This window comes from Saccostrea cucullata, unplaced genomic scaffold, assembly GCF_032062105.1.
Source record: "Saccostrea cucullata isolate Sc308-1 unplaced genomic scaffold, CSIRO_AGI_Scuc_v1 ctg212, whole genome shotgun sequence".
In the NCBI taxonomy this organism is placed as follows: Eukaryota; Metazoa; Mollusca; class Bivalvia; order Ostreida; family Ostreidae; genus Saccostrea; species Saccostrea cuccullata.
In genome coordinates, this window is record NW_026928197.1 from 239,208 (window position 1) to 263,907 (window position 24,700).

The following is a 24,700-nucleotide window of genomic DNA, read 5'->3' on the forward strand; positions in this document are numbered from 1 at the left end:
ATGAAATCATGTTATGATCTTATCAGACTGATGAGATTTGTTTTCATTTTAAAATCTTGCAAGTATTGTATCAAAATGTGGATTAATTTTTTTTTATATAAATAATGGTGATTATTAGAAGCATTGTGCTATTGATAAATTATTAGTTCGGTTTTAATTCTGTTTTCAAGTATCGTTAATCAACTCCTGTTGAAGACGGCAAAATTTCAAGTTTTCGTAGCAGCGCCGGTTCTGACGTTTTCCTGGCACGTAAAATATCAAAATCCTTTGAAAAAAAAACCTGGAAAACATCAGATATTTCGTACTACTATACATGGAGATAACTTGGTCACCATGTTGAATTTTATCTTCTAAAAACAGAGGCCGACTAGACCTGCTAAAAGAGTTTTCTTACTCTTTTAATTTTTTTTTTTTAAAAATAATTTATTTTTGTGTTAGAACCTTAATAAATACATCTTTGGGTACTTGTATATTTCCCAGACTCCTCAACTTCTTCTTGCCCTCGGCCTGTTTAGCTAGCAGTTTATTCCTCCTCGTCACATCACCGCCATACTGTTCAAAACAATATTATCTGGTATTAAAAAATGATTTTCTGTCATGCTCACACACAGATAAAACATTCATTTGGAAAAAAAATTGCATTCTCTCTGACAAACTTGGGGAAATCACTCTATCTTCAAACACTCACCAGTTTGGCAGTAACATCCTTTCTATATGGGTTAACGACTTCTGTACAGATATGCTTATTGTTCACTTGACCTTTGATCTGAACTTTATATTGTTGCCGTGGAACTGCTTCCTGTAGACGAGCACATATTTTCCGACACATTGTTTGAGCATTTGAGGAATGGCACAGAAGAGTCATCTCTTCTACATCAACATTGTTTATAGTAAAACTGACCTGAAGTTAAGTGGATTTTTATCATAACAGTACTAAAATACTAATTACTGTGATGTAATTTTTTTTACAAACATAAAGAAACAAAATAGTAATAGAATTAAAGAAAAATAAACAAACAAAATGTCCTTAATACCTTGCTCAAATTAGTTTCTTCATATCCATAGTCCTCATAATCAAAACTACAAAAGTAGAGGAAATTTCAGTAAAACACATGCACTGTGTAATAACATATAAATAAGTAGAGTAGTGCAATAAAAGTGTAGGTCAGAATTCACTGGGAGAAACAGATAGCACAGGCTGTAAGCTAAGACTATTTTATACTGTACTGTTTACATAAAACTTACTCTAGGTCTAAGCAACATATGTATGTTTTGTATTTGTATTAAATACAAAACCTAGTAAATTACTTTTAAGAATTATTCTTTTTTACAATTTATTAAGATACCGTTATTCTGGAGTATTATGTCTTACCTAGCATATCCTTTTGTTACAGACTTTAATTCATCAAAGAAGTTAACGAGAATCTCATTGAGAGGGAATATAACTTTGAGCATGACTCTAGAGTTGTCTAAATATGTCTGGTCTTCTGTACGCCCTCTCCTGTCCTACACGAATAAAACAAAGTAAATACATTAAGATACCAATATACAAAATATATTTTACACTACACAGAATAATAAAAATCTTAGTGCAGAAAGAAATTAAAATTTAAATTTTCTAGGAAAAAAAACATATCAGAGAACTGAAAGTTTACTGAGGTCTTTTTAACCCCCCAGGGGGTCATGAATTGAGCAAACTAGAATCTACACTACCTGAGGATGATTCCATATAAATATAACTAATCATGGCTTTGAAGTACTTAAAAAGAAGATAAAAAGTATTCCTATATAAAATGGCCCCACCCTAGGATAAACTACTACCTGTGGCTTCCACATGAGTTTCATCTTTCCTGGCCCAGTGGTTCTTGAGAAGAAGATTTTTAAAGAAAGTCACCTAGGAAATGAACAAATTTGTACACTTGAGGATGCTTCCACATGAGTTTCATCTCTCTTGGCTCAGTGGTTCTTGAGAAGAAGATTTTTTTAAAAATATTTACTTTGTGGCAAGTTTGGTTGAAATTGGCCCAGTGGTTCTTGAGAAGAAGATGAAAAGACAACAAATGTTAGCTCAATCTTTGTACCGATATCAAGGCCTGGACTTCTCCAAAATAAAGATCAGGATAAACTATAAATCCAATTTATTTATGTAAACTGAAGTAATAAAATTCTCCAATATACAATACCTTGCATGGATTGAGGACCATCACTTCTTCACCTTTATATTGCTTTATATTTTTAGCACCTATTATACGAACTAAAAAGAAAACATATTGCTAAGTTATATGAAAGATTTGAAAACTTTTCCTCAAGGTCACTTTTTGATCTTTCAGTTACCTTTGTAAGGTAAGCTTAGAGCTGTTCACCTAACATTGTAAGGTATATTTGGAGATGTTTATTTACCTTTGTAAGGTATATTTGGAGCTGTTATTATAACACTAGCATCAAACTCTTGTTCTAGCCTCATTTTGAACACATCCATATGAAGGAGACCTAAAAATCCCAGACGCCATCCCACACCAAGGGCAGCGCTGCACAAAATACAAACAAAGGGGAGAGGTTAGATTAATTCTGTCGAATATGAAATATTCATTAGATCTTTAAAAAATAAACAATAATGACATTTCCTTTTTGAATACCTTACCTGGAGTCCTGGGCTACACTAACACTGGAATCATTAAATGTAAGCTTGGTGATGGATTCTCGTAACTTTGTGTATTGTGATTGATCTATTGGGTAAATTCCTGCAAATACCTGAAACAAATCAATCTCAATTACAATCACCTCACATGGTTCGAAGTCTGTCAAAAATCAAGATTAAATGAATTGATATATGCAATGATCTATCAATTATGCTTCAAATTGAAGCCTTCAATATATGTACTGTCAAATGAATATCTTAAATCTGGAAATTTTTGCTGTAGATAAATTTTAAGCAAATTTGCATGTTCATTGCATTCATATTGCATTCGCAAAAATATTTTTCTTAAAAATAATTGAACAGTAAGAAATTGTAAATAAAGTAGTGATCATTTGCAAAATTTTGAAATGTAAAATTTAATCAGCAGCATTTTGACCCAGTTTCGCAAAATAAAATCGACGTAAAAATTTCCAGATTTATGGTATTTATTTCTTTACACGACTTATCTGTTATATATGTTGGAACAAAGTAACATAAAACTTTTTAAAATTAAGTCTGACACATAAACACAGTCCATTCTCACTTATCTGTATGAACAAATCATCCTGATTAAAGAAATATAGGATATTGCAGAAACATACTTTTTTATATAAATTGGTATATATAAATGCAAATTCTGATCACCAAAAATGCTTTACCAGAATATGCAATGTCTGGTTTACAATAACATCCAAAACACTGAGACTCTACTGTACTTGGTTCACCTACCATAGGTTTGGCAGGCCTGAAACCTGGGAGTGGATCAACAGGAGTGGATTTATGATACATTGTGTCTCCAACAAGAGTTCCTGTGCTACTTTTTACATTTGCAATCACATAACCAGCCTGTCCTGCTAACCTACATAAAAATATAACAATAACATAAATGACCAGTCCTCTTAATCTACATGTACATAAAAAAACAAAATGCTAGCCTATTCTGCTAACCTATACAAATACACATCATTCAAAAAGATACTTTAAAAATCAATTAAACTTTAACATATTTTTAATATATTTCTCAAATCTCAATTAAAGAAGAACAAGGGGGTTTTACAAAGCCATATCAGCTTTAATATGCATGGGGTCTACTTTAGCATTTGTGACATCATAATATACATATATTTTCATCTCTTTATTCTTCATGTACAACATAACAACTATGTTGTTAGGATGTTTCTGACCAAAATTGGATTAAAAAAAAAATTCATTTACATTAGTAGTATATAAAATGTATTTGCCATAAAGTATGCAATAAAAAGAATATTGACTGAATATTGGAAAATATGCCTGTCCTTGGTCATCGAGCAGATGTGGACCTCAAAACATGGTCCAATATACCTTGCAAAGACCTCAAGTGGGCAAAATTCATATTATAATTTTTAATACTCAGTCAATAACCTAAAAAAAATAATAAAATTTTTAAACCCGAATCAAAAGTTAAACCATACCTGACTGTTTCAAAGATTGATTCTGAGGCAAATTCAACCTATAGATCTCTAACCAAAGAACATCCAAACCATTCATCAAATAACAAAATAAAAACACATTTGAAATGTTTTGGGAGTTGATACAGTTTAAACAGCACTTACAGTATATTTGTAGGAGTTTGCTCTGGATGGAGAATCCCAACTTCTTGTATGTCAAAGCTCTTCTTAGCATGATGGAATGTTACCTTATCACCTGAAATTTAAGCAAGATCAAAACTTTTATGTCTGTAAAGATATGTATATGGTATTCAGACATATCACGTCTGCATGATTCAAAATAATTACGATCAATTTTAACTCGACATTAAAAATGTTTATTTATATCTATAGAAAATAAAAATACACACTCAAATCTTTAAAGGAATTTTAAGATCAAAACTGATTTTTTTTCTTTTAAATGACTTTTGCTGAAGTATGCAAAGAATATCCTCTACCTTTCATAACAGCTCCATCCTTGACTGCGACATTACATATAATTCCTTTAAACTTATCAAACCAGGAGTCATACACTAAAGCTTTAAAGGGCTTCTTCTGATCAGCTGGTGGGCTGAAAAATAATTTCAAAATTGTAGAAAAAAAGACTTTACAATTTTAAATGGCTTTTTTAAAAAGGCAGATTATAAGATGAAAATAATTATAAATAAAGAAATAAAATGAATATCTTACGGTGGAATTCTCTTGACTACAGCTTCTAAAACTTCCGCAACACCAATTCCCAATTTTGCTGAAATCTTCACAAATTCGTTTAAATTAAAAATACACAAAACTCTAACAATTTCAGAAAAAAGTAGTTGCTAAATAGTTATGTAAAAAAAGACTATTTAAAAAAAAAGATAAACCAGACCTTAAGTATTTCATCATCAGTGACAGGATAGAGATTTTGAATTTGTTTGGAAACCACCTCTGGGTTAGCTCCCTTTAAGTCAATTTTGTTTAATACTGGAATGAGTTCTAATCCTGCTTCTATTGCAAGGTACATGTTGGCGACTGTTTGAGCTTGCACTCCCTATGATAACATAACACCAGGGTGACTTATTGTTGAGCTTATATACAGGTATATTTGAAAGCAAGTGAAAAAATCTATTTAAAACTAAAAAGGAACAAAAGAAAAAAATAAGAAAAAGAAATCAAGACAAATTGGATAAAGACAAACTTTTTGCATAAGATTTGCAGTTCATGCAGCACATATGGGGAAGAAAAAGGGAGATACCAGACAATGATTGTTACCTGATTAGCATCTACTAAGAGAATAACTCCTTGACATGCTGAAAGAGATCTGGAAACCTCGTAGCTGAAATCTACATGACCCTACAAAAATTCAATAAAACATTGATAAGTAAAGAATTGGTTGATCAACAGAAAATATAAATGTCTACATAAAAAATTATCATTCCTTTTTTTTTTACTTTAACATGATAGGCAAGTCCTGCCAGCAGTGCCCACTTCTAATATGAGTCAACAATACACATCTGTGTAATCGTACATTTTATTTTTGTTTCTTCTTATTTAATTGTCAAGTAAAATAAAGTTACTCTTGAGCAGCACATACTGATATACATAACAGAAATTTATCAAAAAGGAGTATAGCAGATTACTGTCAGATATCAATTAACATTTTATAGAAATCCTGTTTTTGGGGTTAGTACATGTGTACTTACTGGGGTGTCCACCAGATTAAGGAGGTAGGTAATGCCCTCCACATCATAGAAGAGACTGGCTGACTGAGCCTTCACTGTGATCCCCCGCTCCCGCTCCACCTGGAGTTTGTCCAACACCTGTTCATTCTTCTGGTTCTCAGGTATTACACCTAATGTAATGGGAAAACATCACTTAGAATTCAACTTTATTTTGGTGATTGAGAGCCCAATTCAAGTAAAAATTTACCTGTGATTTCAAGCATCCTATCTGCCAAGGTACTTTTTCCATGATCAATATGAGCAATGATGCAGAAATTTCTTATTCTCTCAGGTGGAAAATCAATCAAAGATATATTCTGCAATAAAGATGATGAGTTTTGTGAATAAAAGGCTAATTTCACTTTATAATATAATATCTATATTTAAAATTAACAAATGAAATAAAATTTAATTAATTTGTTTCAAAGATTCTTTTGTCATACCTCGGTTTTTCTACTTTTGGTGCTGTATGATCTCCATATGGTTACTGTAAACCTGGCATAATAAATGAATACATTAAATTTCAAAATATTCATCTTCAAAATGCCAGGGGCTCATAAACCCCAGACACATGAACCCCAGACTTTTACAGGCTGACCGCAGTGTTGTCCTTTGGAGAAATAACAAATCCTGATTGTTTTTCCTTATCCCTCAGCCAATCCTATTAAGGTTTTCAGTGACAATCACTTTGTAACACATGCTCTTTTCAGTTTAAAGGTTTCAGCTGCTTACTTTTTGTTAATTTTTTATGTCAACTTATGAAAAACCCCATTTGTTTGGTACTTCTCAATGAATTAGATAGCCATGAAAAAATATTAGGGGTGCCATGATAACCATGAGTGGACTCAAGACTCCTGAAATTATGAAGTAAAACATGTTAGGCCAAAAAAAATAATAGTCTTGTTTCCTGCTACCAGCCTGAAAAAAATAGGGTCGGTAGGTAGGAAAATTATTTTATTTTTTTAATTTATTTTTTTTTCCAAAGGTATTTTTTGGATATGAACTACTACAAAACCAAATAAAACGTCATAACTAGGTCAATATTATCTTTTGAAAAGAAATTTCATGTGTTTTGATGCACAACTCAAGTGGAATGTTATAAAAGAACATATTTTAAACATATATTTCATGAAATACAGTTTTAATATATATATTTTTTTCACTTTTGGATCATAAAATTCCTGCAATTTCCATTTTTTTCCCCAAAAGCTAAAAAAAACTTTAGGGTCGGGTGCAAAAAAATAGGGTAGGTCGGGTAGCAGGGAACAAGACTATTTTTATTTTTGGCCTTAAATACATGTACATTTTTTATCAGCTATTTTAAAGCAGTCTGATTAAAATAAAACTTTCACTAGCTCCTTTTTTATTTGTTTGTCACGTGACAAAACAAAATAAAAAGGAGCTAGTGAAGGTTTGATTTTAATCAGACTGCTGTTTAAGGAACAAATTACCAGATGTAGTAAGTAAACTTATGTAATATGTAGATAGAGAGATACAGATAGATATACAATATGAAACGTGAGAAAAGTTAAACAGTTGCAACCCACCCAATTTCCATAGACTGCAATCCACTCTTATTTCGCCTAATGAGTTATTAAGACAAATATATCGCAATAGACTGATCACTCACCCTTTTGAATGTAATCTTTGTGGTCGTACTTGGAGGAAATTCAAGTTAAACGATGCATTCGTTGTTTTCAATATCTTTTGACAAATCTTGAACATGTTTCAACACAAAAGCATTGAAATTAGATGTAAATGGAAATAATTATGAAAGAAAAAATGTCACAACACATATCTTATGCAGAAGTCCATTCAACAAAGTAATAAAACTGTCACACAAGGCAAAGTGAAACTGAAAGTGACACACCGGCGTGATTTACAATCGTTCCTAGAATATTCGAACTTGCAATATTTGGAGTTCCTGCCACTTTCTGAATAAATTGGTCATCACTTATCACAATATATATTTGTTTTCATCCATGAATTTAATTAGACTTTCATAATAGCGAATTAAAATGAGTGACATTGCTATCTGCCATTTTGCAATGAAATCACTGGAAATTTTATGTACAGTACACTCAAGTTTTACAGAATGATGCTTGATAGTTCACACATTTTGGGGAAATCTGTGTAAGTGATTAAAAAAAAGACTTCGACATAAGTCCATTAGACATTTCAGGGGTTCATAATAAAGGTGCACACTTACCCTTGAGTAAACACGTTGCCGTAGGTCTAACGCAACGTGTTGACTCAGAACAGGGATGGGGTAATGGTAATGTGTAATGGTAATTGACTGTAATTAATTACAAATTTCGATGTAATTGAAAGTAATGTGTAATTGACCAAATTTTCAATTACAAGTAATGGTAATTTAATTAATTACTTTCCAAAAAGGCATGTAATTCACAATTACTTTTCAATTACATTCAATTACACTGATTTTAAACAAACGAAAAATAGTCTCCTCTCCCTCAATTTCATAAACATTATTTATGAAAGGTTAATAACTTATATTTTGGACCAAAAATTTTAATAGTAAAATTTCTTGAAAAGAACTTCCCTTTTTATGTCAATTGTTGTTTAAATACAATGCCCCTTTTCATTAAAAAAAAAAACAAACAAACTTTTTAATCAAAAAATTCTTTGTAAAGTTTACAAATAAAATTCATATTTTAATTTTTTAATCAATATTAATCCATATGAAAGTAAGAAGTCCAATGGCTTCTAATCATTTTGTTGGCCATATCTTCAGCGGGTTTGTTCCCGTTTTGCACACATTTTAATTACAGGTAATTAAAAAATGTGTGAAAACGGGAATTTGACCAGGTGAGATAATTACTTAATTCCTATAGTCTATACCATGATTTGTTAGTATGTGGAAGGTAAACTTATAGTGAAAAAGTAGGAGAATAAATACAAAGTTAATGAATTATAAAGATATTTTTGAATGTGATAACTCTGAATTTTTTTCCTCTCTCAAGACTGAAAATTAATTTTTTTTTTTAAAGAAAATGAACTTAGTTAATAAATAATATTAAATAAATATTAATTTTGTATTCAATAAAATCAAATATTTTCCCATAAATATATATAGAATTTTAATAAAATGTTTATAAAATTGTATTAAACCCCTTAAGAATACATTAAGTTAAATCAGATATTCACAGGTAAATCCAGGTAAATCCAGGTAAATCCAAACCAGAAATCGGACTATAATTGCTATAAAAACACACTTCACACCTATTGTTCTATACCTAATTACAAATGTGTGAAAACGGGAATTTGACCAGGTGAGATAATTACTTAATTCCTATAGTCTATACCATGATTTGTTAGTATGTGGAAGGTAAACTTATAGTGAAAAAGTAGGAGAATAAATACAAAGTTAATGAATTATAAAGATATTTTTGAATGTGATAACTCTGAATTTTTTTCCTCTCTCAAGACTGAAAATTAATTTTTTTTTTAAAGAAAATGAACTTAGTTAATAAATAATATTAAATAAATATTAATATTGTATTCAATAAAATCAAATATTTTCCCATAAATATATATAGAATTTTAATAAAATGTTTATAAAATTGTATTAAACCCCTTAAGAATACATTAAGTTAAATCAGATATTCACAGGTAAATCCAGGTAAATCCAAACCAGAAATCGGACTATAATTGCTATAAAAACACACTTCACACCTATTGTTCTATACCTAATTACAAATGTGTGCAAAACGGGAACACACCCTTCAGCGGTGTGTTCCCCGAATGGCTATTCGGAAAAAACAACAAGTAATTATCACACTCAATTAAGGGGCCCTCTAAGGGGTACAGGTAGACTTACCTGTGTTTACCTGGATAGGCAATATTTTATAAATCAGATATATTCATTCAATTTTATTTAATTAAGAGGTTTTTTTTATTTTCCGAAATATACTGAATAAAATATAGATAAATAAATATAAATAGATAAAATTAAGAATTTAAGAAAAAATAAAATTTTTAATTGTACCTTTAATTTTATTTTTTCCAAACTATTCAACAGTATTGATTGAGAATTTACAAATTATTATCCCCTTTTTGTGCTACATTTTCAAACTCTTTTAAATAAATTAACACAAATGATTTTTTTCTTAAAATAATAAAGATATTTATGTATGATAAATAAAGTGTTTCTATAAAGTTTTCTCTAATTTAATTCATCTATTTATCATTTTTTAATTATTAAAACATTTTTTAAATCATCATACAGAAGTTTATATTTCAATTTTTAAAATAAATATAGACGATTGAAGATAAAAACAAACCACTTTAATTTTTAAGGAATTCCTGAGTTAATATAAGCTAATTGATGAAGCATCTGATAATTGATATCAGTTCACTTTGAATTTTTTAATAAGCAAAACTATCGTAATAAGTGTCAAAGAAAATGATGTGCTGAACTTGCCTAATGATGCAGTCCAAGCTGTAAATACAAGAACAACACAAGTTACAGCTCAGAATATATACATCCCTTATATGGTCCTTTAGTTGTGATGAAACATATGGAGATGGAGTAAATAAATTGTGAATATTGTAAATATGTGTGATATGAAATATGTGTGATATGAAATTGAAAAAGTAAGTCTACCTGTACCCCTTAGAGGGCCCCTTAATTGAGTGTGATAATTACTTGTTGTTTTTTCCGAGTAGCCATTCGGGGAATAAACCTCTTCAGCTTGTGTTGGAAGTTATTAACAGGTGCTGATTAGTGTCTTGGGGTCATATACTTATTCCTAAATAAACATTTTTCACACCTTTGACTTTGTCTGTTGGTGTTTATATGGTGACTTTAAATTGTAGTTTGGCACAGAATAAGTCAAATACCCACATTTTGAGGTAAACCTATGATGTTGAAATAAGGAAATATAAAGGCAAATTAAAGCATCAAAAGTACATTTAGCATAAATTTATCACTTGTTTATGGGAAAGCTTAAAACTTATTCCAAAATTTAAACACATGAATTAAGGTAAAACCATCTGTAAACTTTCTACTTAGTCAGTATCTACGGGTCTATGACAGGTGACCGAAAGACAACTCACCGAACGACAACTCGCCGACACTTTTTTCACCGACACTATAAAAGTCGCCGATACGACAACTCATCGAAAGACAGGTCGCCGACAGACAAGTCATAGACAGAATATAATACACTGACACTCACCGACATCAATTATAAAATTAAGAAAAAATCAAGTATGTGAATGTACGTTTCTTTATTAATCTACATGTATGCATTTTTCTCACAAATACCCCAGTGGAAAGAATCTTCAGCATGACAGGAAAATCTTCAAATTAATCATATATTAGGTTAGGGGACACAGTATTTGAAAAATGTATGAAGCTTTTAATAATATTATTGTAAAAAAAATGTTGTAAAATAATCTATTATAAATGTAAAGGAATATACATGACTATTTACTTTTATACGTGTATTCTTGAATGTAATTTGTAATTTAATTAATTACATTTGCAAAGTAATTGTAATTCAATTAATTACATTTCAAAATCCATGTAATGGTAATGGTAATTTAATTGAAGGTTTTGGGAAAGTAATTGTAATTTAATTAATTACTTTCCGATGTAATTGACCCCATCCCTGACTCAGAACCCGTGGCTTGCCAGGATGAGCCCTGTATAAATTCAGTATAGAGGGGAAGACCTATGTAGACTATCGTTTCGTCATCTAAAAATTACATGGAGGGTGGGGGGATATTTGCCAACACCCATGCAAGGACCCATGTAAATTCAATTAAACTTTGACTATACATTAACTGAGAATGCTGCTTTAATTATATGACTATTATCATACCTTATCTGTTCTTGTGATTTATGACCTTTGATCCATGTGAAGTTTGGTCCACTTTTGCTGTTCTTGAGATTTTTAAACCTTTTCCGTTTGAACACTTTTAGAACTACAGTACATACGCTCATGAATGTGAAGTCTGACCCCCTTTTGTGGACTAACTCTACATCCAGAAAATATGATTAGAACAAACACGAAACTTCACAGCCTGAGTACGTTTGCATATACTTAAACATGGCCCGTCTATATATTCACTTGACAGGAACACTTTTTACCATTATAGGTATGCAAGACTCCTATTGCTGTCCAGCTCGGCTATAACAGGGGCCACATGCTAAAAGATATTTGATTAAAATCATTCTTTCTTATGACCTGTCTTTGACAAGATTTTCCCCTATGCCCATTTAAATGTATTTTAAACTCCTCAAAAGGGATTCACCCGTATACCTATGAAGGGGGAGGGGGTGTCACAATTTCTGAAGAATTTTGAATCTGCATTACCTGAGGATGTTTGCATATTAATAATATCACTGTACAGATGGTTTTGAATATTTTTCTATGCAAAAGCTTGATCCCCTAAATGCGGCCTTGTCGTATTCAACTCGGGAGCAGCGAGGGGCGGGGGTGATTTGAAGAGATCTAGAGATCTACCGAATCTTACCATTTTCGTAGATGTTTATCTTTTGTGTGTTCTTTAAAGATACTTTATCTTTCTTTCCAGGTCAGCATAACTTTTTTTTAACAAACCTGTAAATTTACTTGTGATTCAATCTCTTTTACCCGAGAAAGCTTTAGGAGAATTTTGGTTGAAATTTTCCCCGATGTACAGGAAAAACTTGAAAATGAGAAAAAGTTCACCGACGACGGTCGGGTATTCTTTGAGCAGTTTCTATGTAGCCTTTTACTCGAGTGGGCATGGTAAAAAAAAATAAATAAATATTGTTCAAAAGGGTCATCGTTGAAATGTACAATAAAAACTGATAAAAGTACATGTATAAATAAACAATTTGTATACAGTTAAATAAAAATAAAACTTTGTACCCAAGAAAATGAACTTCTTACTAAATAACAATTAGCAACTGGTAATCAAGTTAAATGTACTTAAATACGTGTGTAATTTAATATCATACCACTGCATTTGTCACATAAAAAGTCACATAAAAATACAAAAAAAAGAGAAAATATTGAGTATTATAGATGGGATGGCAGGAAATGTCGTACAAGTTAATCTTTACACGTTTTGCAAATCTACAATATATTGGTGTAATATATATAATGTCTAGTTAGGAGAGTATGTCATGGCATCAACGATAGTTGGAAACGTGGGATATTTGCATAACAGGCGAAGCTCGTTATGCATAAATAATCCCACGTTTCCAATTATCGTTGATGTCCCTGGCATGCTCTATTAACTAAACAGTGATAACTTATATTTCTTTTTAATTGTCAAATAAAATTGTAAAAATGTAGACAAATATATTCAAATTCTACGAGGTCTCCCACGTCAATTTCAATAGTCTTCGACCAATGACATCAAATACAAAGCGCACGAGATTTACATGCATATTAGGCCTCCCTAGCAACAGACACGAAGACAGGCGCGCACGAGATTTACATGCAAATTAGGCCTTCTTTGCTCCTGACCTATCGCTTTGCCTAATTTACATTCCAAAATTATCAAGAAATAATATATAATTATATCAATATAAAGATATCAGGAGTACTAATTTGTGCCGCGATGAAGAAAACACGAAAAAAGCACTTCGACGCAAAGGGGTACAACCATGTACAGACAGTATACAAAATACTATCGAGATAGTTTCATAAAACTACATGATATTTAAAACATGTTAGAAAGATTGACCCAAGAAACATGCAATATTCAGTCTTTTGCAAGCTGCCAAGGATCCTTATAGTCAAAAGGATGGGGAATGGTAGAAAAGTCAATAGGAGCATTAGGATCAAACGAAGCTACAGAATCGTTACCGTGGCTATCGTTTTTGTCCTTTTCAGCATCACTTAAACTTTTTGGTTTTGGCTCTTTTATTTTCTTTTCCTTTCTTGGTGGGAGTCGGTTTGGAACATCGGTCGACTTTTCTCCAGTCTTTACGTCTTTTAAATCTAAAGGAAAAGGAGGTGCAACAGGGTTGATACCTGGTCCAGCCAAAGGAAATTTCGGAGGTTCCGCTGAGACTTTATTATCGCCGTATTTAGACTTCCTCTTGTTTTTCATAGGCATTTTAATTCTTTTTGGTTTATTAGTGTTAACAAGGATTAAATTTCTCTTCATCTCAGATTTTGCCGCCATTCTTAAGCTGGCGGTTTTTGGACAAAGTTTCCGACAACAACACACGCAGAAACATATCGCGGCGATTAGTAAAGCCGACGTGATGACACCGGCGATCGTATAACGGACATAGTCCGGCAGTCCAGAGGAAGACTCGTTGTCTGAAAAATAAAAAGAGAGGCTAACACAAGTTGAACTACAGGTATATTTGTACTGTTTTCAGATTGTAAAATGGATTATGAAGACGACATTTATTTTCAGTAATAGATGAACATTTTATCTTGAATATTTCTGGATTTTCTTTCATATAATATACATTTGTAACATAATTTAATGCTTTGTTTTTATACTGCTCCCCTTTCTTCATACCTGATGACGTCGAGTTGACGATAACATAGGAGACAGAGAACCCTTTATCTGTAACGGAGGCATCTGTTTTAAACCGCATCAACAGAAACTTTCCTGTCGAGTAAGTATAGGAAGTAGAATTTCCAACAAGGTCTCCGCAAAGGGTCTTGACCAAAGGATTGGAAAGACAAGCTCCTAGAAAAAACAATTAACTGTCCTTTACTTGATGGCAAAGAGGGAGGGAGGATTGGAGTACGTATACTGGCTCGTTATAGAGTTACCGTACATACATTTAGCTTTTTTTTGTTATCTTGTTGAATCTTTCTTAAAAGGTAAGTTAAGCAACGACAAGCCTGTATAGCCCTTTGATGGGCGATCACTTACATTACAGGTTCAACTTTTGCTTTTGTTTATGTTCAGCCGTTGCGGAATTGAATTTAATCCTCAGGGAGTCTATACAAAATTTAAATCATTTTTTTTTTAAATATTCATTGAACATAAACATTTTTCAAAGTCAGAGAAAACGAGGTACTGTGAGCAACGAGCTCACTAAATGATATCCCCCGCTTCCCATATGATGATAATGACAAAGTCCCTGTTTTGCTCTTGCGACCCGAAATAAGCGTCACATCAAAAAGTAAAATAAGAGGTGCTCAGTGGCATTATGTAATAAAGAAAATCTATAAAAGTATCATCAAATTTTATTCAGTGGTATAGGAGGAGTTGTGGATAAAAGATGGATACCCTTTAATATTATAGAAAAAATGGCAGTGTCAATGTTTTGCTCTGGAAAACCCAAAATACGTGTCCGATCAAAATGTAAAATTGGAGGTGCACATTGGCACTACCAAACAAAGATTCAGTTAAAGTCATTAAATTCCATTCAGTGGTAAAAGATGAGTTCCGGATATGAGATAGGTACCCCAAAGCTTAACAGAAGGACGGGCGGACGGCTAGGCAGTCAGACGTAAGGACGGAGGGACGGACGGACATACCGATTACTATATACCCTCCCGTTTTTCAAGTGGGGGTACAATAAAAGCTTTCTAATAAAACATTTACTGAGCATGACCTTCTCTAACAACAGAGTATGTTTCATTGAACTCCATGAAAAAACGGTTTGGCGAACAGTTTGGTTCTTGGGTCTATAAAGGTTATACCTTTTTCAACAAGAGGCCCACGGGCCTTATAGGTCACCTGAGTATCGTGTAACAACTTTCCAATAATTGAATTTGGTTTGTGTTTGAAACCAGAGCCATGAAATCACAATTTTGAAAGAGGCACCAATGCTTATCATAATTATACACTTAGCAATGCTTACTTGATAGTCACTTAACACCCATAGGTAGATCAGAGTAACTAAGAGAAAAAACACTTTCATTCTGAACCAGTTGTGCACCCCACCCCATCCCACAGGAACCACTGACCCTGGGGCCACATATTTCAAAATATTGTAAATTTTATCATAAATGTTATTTCATCAAATATGGTTGATTAATACTAATGATCAGATTTCAAGGCATTAATTTATTTTCAGACTATGTACCCCCCCCCCCCCCCATGATATCCCTGACCCAGGGGGCATGAAATTAACCATTTTGCTATATGCACCTTTCCTCATCATAAATATATATATACTTGGATCATTGACATAATACCCAGGAGCAAGAAAAGATTTTCAAAGAATTAATGTATTTTCACTATTTAATCAAAAGAGCCCCCCCCCCCAGTCCCCTTACACCAAATAGCAAAACCCCTGACATAGGGACCATGAAATTCACACAATTGTAAGAAGCACTCTTGCTCATTATAACTATGTACTTAGTTAGTTTATTTAATACCCAGGATCAGAGGAGAAAATTTTTGAAAAAATAATGCATTTTCACTACATAATCTATATAGCCCCGCCCTAGCACTAGAACCCCTGACCCTGGGGCCAAGAAATTCACAAATATGGAAGAGGCACTCTTGTTCATCATAACTATATAGTTACTTTATTTAATACCCCAGAGCAGGGAAGAAGATTTTCAGAGATTTAATGCATTTTCACTATATAATCAATAGAGCCCCGCCCTAACACCAGAACCCCTGACCCTGGGGCCATAAAATTCACAAATTTGAAAGAGGCACTCTTGCTCATCATAACTATGTACTTAGTTACTTTATTTACTACCCAAGAGCAGAGAAGAAGATTTTCAGAAATTCAATGCATTTTCAATATATAACCAATAGAGCCCTGCCCTAACACCAAAACCCCAGACCCTGGGGCCATGAAATTCACAAATTTGAAAGAGGCACTCTTGCTCATCATAACTTTGTACTTAGTTAGTTTATTTAATACCCAAGAGCAGTGAAGAAAATTTTCAGAGATTCAATGCATTTTCACTATATAACCAATAGAGCCCCGCCCTAACACCAAAACTCCTGACCCTGGGGCCAAGAAATTCACAATTTTGGAAGAGGCATTCTTTCTCATCATAACTATGTACTTAGTTTAGTTTATTTGATACCCAGGAGCAGAGAAGAAGATTTTTAAAGAAATAATGTATTTTCACTATATAATCTATATAGCCCCGTCCTAGCACTAGAATCCCAGACCCTGGGGCCATGAATTTCACAATTTTGGTAGATGACTCAATGCTCATTACAATCATGCAAACAGTTTGACTGCTTGATGTCCAGGAGTAAAGAAGAAGATTTTTAAAGATTTCATTAATTTTAGTGGTTTTTGCCCCACCCCCCTGGCCCCAGGGGGGCAGGGACCATGAAATTCACAATTTTTGTTCCCCTTTACCCATAGATACTATATGCCAAATTTGGTTGAAATTGGTTCAGTGGTTTCAGAGAAGAAGCTAAAAATGTTCAAATGTTAACGCAGAACCCACGACGAACGACGCACGACAAAAACAGATAGCAATAGGTCACCTGAGTTTACTCAGGTGACCTAATAAAAAGTAGTTGAGCTAGAATTTCTATTTATATAAAATGCATGTACACATGTATGCCATTTTCTAAAAAGTGAGATTGGACGTATGTTCTTAAAATTATTTGTATTTTATCATATTATGAACCTTTGTCGGGAATTCATCATGAGGATACGAACACCTCTCTAGTAAATAAATTAAGAACACTTGAAAGAAAGTCCTTGCCTTTGTAAATTGTCACGTTGTCAAAGACACAGTTCTCGGAATGTTCCAACCCAAAGCTCAGAAACTGCACGGAGAGAATATCAGACTCGCTTGGTTTCGTTATCAACCAGAATATATCCTGTGAACTGAAGAGAGAAGGAAAAAAATTTAATAATCTATCAAAATCATATCTGTAAACCACACCTACACGTATGTTGACTGGTTCCCTGACTGCTGACGCGATTTCCTAGCGGAAGCTATATTGGAATTAAACTTGAAGAGCTGGTGCTTCTTTATCAAACAGTATACTAGTTCTAGGATGCGCCACAATAGGACAAAAGTCAAAGTTTACTTGTTTCTTCTGCATTATGAAAACTTCAATTGACCAAGAAATCAGGAAAATGTATCATAGAGTCTCAAGAGAAATGTTACAATTGCCATATAATGTGTAGAAATAACTGGAGCATTTGCCTATTGTATAAACTTTTCACGGAAACAAAAACGTGAGTTAAATCAGTTTTCATACATACTCAACCGTAGGTAAAAGTGTCTGCAAATTGGTCAACCACCCACTTGTAGTTCTTTTAAAATGTCATTTGGGCAAAACATTCCTTGATACTAATCCTCAGACTTACTTGTTATAATTTTGTGGAATTGAAAATTCAGGATGAGATTCGAATGTCTGTACTTGATAGGAGGCTGTAAGCACAGTGGTCACGCTCTGATTAACACAGGATGGAATCTCTGGGAGGAAAACCGTAGATTTAAACATAATTTTATAGATACATACATGCAAGACTGTATATTGGCCTTAATTAATCTGTTTCGTTTTTTAGATTACCTGAAATAACGGCTTGAAATCTAATTTTGAATCCAGTTTGTTGCGTTCTCTCATCGCTAACAAAATGGAGTCTGACTGCTGTTCCGGTTGTAAGATAAACTGGAAGTCCAGTTGAGTTATAGTAGTTGCCAGTTACTGTACCAAGCAAAGCGTAGTATGTTGTGTCACCTTGAAGATTGAGATTTTGTATTAATTAAAGTCAGAAAGCAGTAACTAACAGTTTTTTTTAAAGATGCAGTTAAACTTGCCTGGTAGAGCCCCAAAGGTAGAGGAATATTTTGGAAGTGAAACCGAGTCCAATGAAACGATTTATTTTTGTAGTACCTATTTACACAAGGAATGTTGAATTAAAAGGAATCTTAATTTTTTGTAAAAGTTATTACAGATAAATATTAGTAATCATACCATCATATATGTAAAGAAAATCGCAGCAACTTTCTAGGTCAATGGCTTCAAAAGTTAGTTTGATGATCAAGCTTTCATTAGCCACCCGAATGATCCACACACACGATGAACCACTAAAGTTGGGAAAAAAACTACTCAGAGACTGAGTTCTGATAAAATTTAATGTCTGAATTTCAAATATCTGTTGGTGATCCTAACCTGTTGTAGTCCATTGGATAGTTGGGTGAAGTTATGTGATTTTCCACACTATCTGCTATCAGTGACGTATTGCCACAGGTATCCACCACCGGGGGACCTATGGTGGGGACCGTCACTGGCGCCGGGGGAGTCCCTAAAATCACCAGTACCATTTTCAACAGCAATGTTAAGATAAGTCTTATTGCAAAGATATATTTCAGTTTCAGGTATAAAATTCGATGGCATTGGATTGTTGAGTAGAACTGTAACTGTGGACTCACCTACTCGGTTGAAGCTTAGAAGGAACCCTCTGTACAAATTAACACTTCGTCGATAGTACACAAAAAAGGCATATTGTTGACTGGTTCCCAGGACAACGGAACCAGACTCTGTCTGCGATTTATCAGATATCGTCCCCAGAACGGATGCCGCATTAGAGTTACCTGCATCATTAAATATAAGTCAGTGTTTTGTGATCGTATAAGATTTACATTCAATTTAATGGTTTTGTCAGGTCGTGTTCAGAAAAGAAGCCAAGATCGAAAACCAAGTGAACAATTTGACCAACTAATGGAAGGACTGATAGACAGACATCTAGCCAGACGAACAGACAAAAGAACAGCTAGACGGCGGAGAAACCTACATTCCTCCTGAAGTTTTACCGGTTAGAGAAATATACACCTACCGTCATAAATAGTAAGCCCTCCGGGATCCGAGCCGTACGCGTCATCAGTGAGGAGGACACTTATGTTTAGATAATTTCCGGTTCCTGCGTCAATCTTCCAGTAGCAGAAGTCATTGCTGAAAGAAATTCAACCGGTTTAGTGTTAAATTAAACCGTAGGATTAAAAAAATATTAGAACACACTAAATCTTCTTTGAAATCAAATTTTGTTTTTAGACAATACCCTGAGTAGAAGTCCGGAAATGTGGCCAATGACTGCTGCAGACTTAAGGTGGTCGTCACTGTTATGGTATGCTGAGCACTCTGGGAGTAACAGGGCAGGAGTTGTCTCTGTCCGAAGACTGTGATTGAAAGAACACTTATTTTGGTTAGTTTAAAAAGTTTAAGAGCACGTCCATGGGAAACATGGAAAAACGAATGATTAAATTGGTAAACAACTGTGAACCTTTTCTGACAATAATGTTCTTAACAGTTGTCTTTATAACATGAACATTACATGAATACATTTTTACATTATGTGCCAGTATCAAAGTACTCAGTAACATGAACGCATTTTACGTACTAATATTATTCATTGTACATGATTACATCATCAGCAAAGTGTCTTCTAGAACATAATGAAACATAGAAATTTATTTTGAAATCTTACTTGTGGGATAAAGACTGAAGTATTGCAAAGTAAATCCCGCCTTTTCGATGCCCATGTCGGACGTGAATACAATATACATGTATTCCCCTGTGCTTTCATAATAGTCGTTAGTTTTACTTCCAAATAACGTTACCAAGAGGGTTCCACTCGGAGAGTTACCTGATAAAGACGGATATATGATCAATAGGTAAACATTTTCAATTTTATTAGTGCCAAATTCCCATATCTTAAAATGTCAAATTTTGTTTTATTATTATTTACTGTTTAACCAAACGCTTCAATATGATAACCAGTAAAACTTCTCACTTAAATAACAAATCAAACAAACCATATACCCTGAAATCAAAAATAATTCCTACCATCATATATACGTATTTTGTCGAAGAAGGATTCAGTGTTGATAACGTTAAATACTACCCCCACGGTAGAAGACGAAGTTTCTGCTTGTATCGACCACTGACAGTTGATTGAGCTGTAAAATTAAAATTCTGTTATTCCTACGAAAGAAATGAAAGCTGTTCAGCAATATTATTAGAGGAAAGCCGAAAGGAGACTAAATTAAACAGCATGATTTCAAAATTGCTTTACAACACCTGGCATGTATTTTTCATAATCATTAGGCCTATATTATGATGAATATATTTTGTATAAAGGGCACATAGATGTCGTAGGCGTATTTTTTTGTCTTTCCGCTGGATTTTTAGGAAACTTTTCAATCTTTTCAAAAATTATGGCCACGATTTATGCTCCACTCCAAGCTGGCCTCTTTTTAGACTAGAATTTAGCAGAATTTATAATTAAAAAACTTCTACGTGTGAAAAAAAAAACTTACTTTGGACTTCAATTTGACAATGGATATATCTTCAAACTTTTAACCAGTTGAAATATTTATTTTCATTCATATTTCTAATCGACATATCAAAGTGAAGTTAAATAAAAGGCAACGCAAAATCGTCCACATCTTGCTTTCTTGAGTGATAGATATTTTAAATGACAAACTAACCATTAAGCAAAACGACACACGAGATACTAGTATTTGGAGATTTCCACCATGGAAATGCTCTTTTATCATAGGCAATTGCGCCACATATGATCTACATATGCATTGCCTCTCATAATCATATGTATACACAATCATATGGATATCATATGTGGATCATATGTGGTGAAGTTGCCTGTATATATTTAGTATTTTTTTTTCATATAAACTGCATATAATAACCGATTAGGTACACAAGAGCATCGTCTAATTCCATTTGTAATCCGAAACAGACTACAAACTAATACGTTGATGCTACTAAGCGTTCAACAATTTCCAAATTATAATGGTCGTTATAATGACCTAGTTATTCCCAGGAACCTATGGCTTTTTCATAAATTCTAGAAAATTAATGGGAACACGTTCTTTATGTTAAGTCATTACACCAAACCAAGAATTAAGTCATCATATCGATAAGAACAGATTACTTTTATTATAGATTTTTACCTTGGGTAGTTATAAGGATAGTTCGGAGAGCTGATGGTCGGGGCGGTTCCATGGTGGGCAGACAGTTGTAAAGGGGTACTACACTGTGAGGATACTGAAGATAAAGAAGATGGATAAACAAGCCAGCGAAATGCCTACAGTGCGACAGACGTGAAGGTGAAAAATCAAATCTCTAATACATTTTCTTTGATATTTCATCTAAACATTAGTGTATACTTTAAGTAATTTGTCTACAATTTGCAAAATTGCACAAAGATTGAAATTGTCTAGCTATACTATTGTTTGCAGCTTACTGTAAAGTTTCACGTTTCGTCACGATCTTTTTCGTCAGATGCATCCAGCGTAAACAATTCACGTGATTGGTCAACTCAAATTATCAACATTGATACGGAAATAATCTGTTGCACGAGCAACCAATCAGGGATAAGAAGAAAGTTCCAGTCGTAAAGCTTGCGGTTAGGAGGCGTGTACAATTATACCTTGAGTGCAGCTGTCAACTAGATCGTGACGTAACGTGAAACTTTACAGTCAGCTGCAAACAATAGTAAGATAGCAAACACATACTATAGAGGGAGAAAGGGGTCACTTTCTCATACTATAAGTATAACTAAAATTTTTCGATATGAGTGGGTCGTCGCTCAATTTTTAAAATGTTAATCCTAAAGATTTGAGTAAAAATATATACATGTATATATACTGGTTAACAAAAAAAGTGACCCGCTTTACCTTAAAAACACATTTATATGACAAAATATTCAATTTAAGGGGAAATATTTAAAGTTGAATCAAGGGATACATCACAAACATGATTATTTAAAATGGCACTTTACATTAGATGTGTAGCTTTGTGGTTAGTCTCAAAGCAAAATGATAAGTTGGGATTTTTATTGCAAGAGTTAGAATTCCACGAATACCACATTATTTTTTAATCAAAAAGAGCAATTTTAGCCGAGAAATGTTTCACTCCGAAAAAAAGAAGATGGGGGATAAGGCGGGCTATAGTGCGACAGATAAGAAGTGAAAAATTTAATCTCGATTAAATCCAAATTTTATTTGATACACCGTATTTCATCTAATATTAAGATATTAAAGTATACTTTATGTAAAATCTCTACAATTTACCAAAATCTCACAAAGACTGAAAATATTTGCCAATGAAAAACTAAAAAGAACAAAAAACGATCATTTTCTCATACTTTAGCAAAATTTTTCAATATGAGTAGCTCTTCACTCCATTTTTTGAAAGATGATCCTAAAAGTTTGCAATAAAATACACATTTTTTGGTTTACAAAAACATGGAGCGAAGACCCACTATACCCTATAATTACACTTTTATGACACATTTCCGAGAAATACTTAAGTCTATTTAGTCGCGGGTCATATCACTAACATGATTTAAATGGCAAAAATCACCATGAGTGATGTAGTTAAGGAATAACTGTCTTATTTTTCGAATTCATGAAGTGATCAATGGATTGGCTTGTGTGATAATTTGCATAAACGCCGAAGGCGTTTATGCATAAAATTATCACACAAGCCAATCCATTGATCATCTTCATGAATTCGAAAAATCTGACAGTTATTCCTTATATTTACATGCTTTGATTCCGACAATCCACGGGCTCCAAGCCTGCTTCTCTCTAGGTGTTGTCCCGCCCTGCACGTGGTTTTTTTGGAACCGCGCCAAAACATTCATGAGGAAATCAATTACATTTACAATTGGTAATTTTATCTCAGACAAAGACATTGGAAATGTAAATATCAAAGTAGATAACGCGTTAGTCTCAAAGCAGTATGCTATTGATACGTCGGATTTTTATTGCTAGGGTTCGAATCCCACGAATACTATCTTATAATTTTTTGAAAGAAAAATTTTTTTCCGAGATTTTTTTCTCTCAGAAAGTTTTTTTTTTCTCATAATTTCAAAAAGAATCAATAATTAGAAGTTAATTGAAATACCCAATCCACATATTGCATATGATTTCTTAATATCTGACGCTATAGGCATTCTGCCAGCCTTGTTCCCCCATCTTCTTTTGTTCATCATAATTTTATAAGTTTTAATAATAATAGCTTTACTCTAAATACTTCATTTTCGAATTGGACATGGTTTTTGTTTGATTTCTGAAGTTATCGAGTTATAGACATTCTGCACGCTTCTTTCTATAGAATGTAATTATCATTAGGATGAGTAACACGTAATTCATTGATGGTGCCAAGAATAACTAGCCAATCATTGTTATTAAAAAAAAACCCTCAAAAGATAAGGTCACGAAATTCAGTCTGAAAACCAAATGTATAATTCATTATTGATCAGAAGGAAGGCTGGACATACGAATTTACAAACGGGTCAATAATTTGAATACATCAGTTAGCAAGTCAGGACAATAAAAACATCTTTTACAATTGTGAAAATACTTAACACACGGCAAAATATTTTGATGATGAAAGGATGGGAAAAGCTTTGAAAAGTGAAAGGCCGTTAAATGTCCAGAGAAAACGTTAGAGTGTATAGCAACGTACCTGTTTGGAAGGAAATGGCCAGATAAAAAATAATTGTCACATCGATTACCTGAAATCAGTATTAATATGGAATGAGTTTGAACAGAAGGTTGTAGACATAAATTAATTAAGTGTAGTTCATTTGAAACACTTTTAGTAACATCGCTTTGAACATACCTGAAATCGACTACATTTGTCCATGTTATTGTTGATTTGTATAAAGCACAATGGCTAGAGTTAAATCCATAAATGATACGGTCAAAACCTTTAATCGATGAATATTTATTCTAATCTAGATTAACAAACACATTTAAATGTCGCAGGGTTGGTTTCATTAGGACTAACAAAACCAGTCAACATTTACTATTTCGTATATCCATAGTGTGGTCTGAAATTGAAGTGACGTTAAAAAGATTTTTGGACATATCAGTAACAAATAGTTGAAACTTCCAGGAAGCTATATACATAGCATAAAAAGAGACTTAATTGTTTACTAACTGTATATA

At 33.1% G+C, this 24,700-nt stretch overlaps 2 protein-coding genes across 2 annotated transcripts; both read right to left on the reverse strand.

Annotated features, from left to right (window-relative positions):
- Positions 1–411: 411 nt before the first annotated feature.
- On the reverse strand, positions 412–7,697 carry LOC134276733 (translation factor Guf1, mitochondrial-like). Its single transcript, XM_062759006.1, is given in 17 exon segments — positions 412–552; positions 689–901; positions 1,035–1,080; positions 1,373–1,506; positions 2,082–2,254; positions 2,401–2,528; positions 2,642–2,751; positions 3,407–3,536; positions 4,270–4,360; positions 4,602–4,714; positions 4,834–4,898; positions 5,012–5,173; positions 5,395–5,475; positions 5,826–5,974; positions 6,052–6,160; positions 6,287–6,338; positions 7,474–7,697. Coding segments are annotated over 17 exon segments (1,980 nt in total). The 5' UTR covers positions 7,569–7,697; the 3' UTR covers positions 412–423.
- A 5,864-nt stretch (positions 7,698–13,561) lies between these two features.
- Positions 13,562–24,515, reverse strand: LOC134276751 (deleted in malignant brain tumors 1 protein-like). The gene is made up of 15 exons (XM_062759036.1): positions 24,372–24,515; positions 24,216–24,264; positions 21,692–21,785; positions 20,565–20,677; positions 20,206–20,364; positions 19,780–19,897; positions 19,558–19,673; positions 19,154–19,315; positions 18,894–19,026; positions 18,696–18,808; positions 18,291–18,458; positions 18,085–18,193; positions 17,471–17,595; positions 14,343–14,516; positions 13,562–14,134 (listed from the first exon to the last, which is right to left on the reverse strand). Exons 1-15 carry the CDS (start codon positions 24,393–24,395, stop codon positions 13,569–13,571), a joined length of 2,223 nt encoding a protein of 740 aa, XP_062615020.1. The 5' UTR covers positions 24,396–24,515; the 3' UTR covers positions 13,562–13,568.
- Positions 24,516–24,700: the final 185 nt, after the last annotated feature.

What these genes read in the sequence shown, in the direction of transcription:
- LOC134276751 (XM_062759036.1), bottom strand. Translation starts at nt 24,395, where the DNA reads ATGGACAAATGTAGTCGATTTCAG. An exon ending in GGCCATTTCCTTCCAAACAG is followed by an intron (nt 21,786 to 24,215) that starts GTACGTTGCTAT and finishes CTTTATCTTCAG; the next exon opens with TATCCTCACAGTGTAGTACC. An exon ending in CTTCAGTCTTTATCCCACAA is followed by an intron (nt 19,898 to 20,205) that starts GTAAGATTTCAA and finishes TTTCAATCACAG; the next exon opens with TCTTCGGACAGAGACAACTC.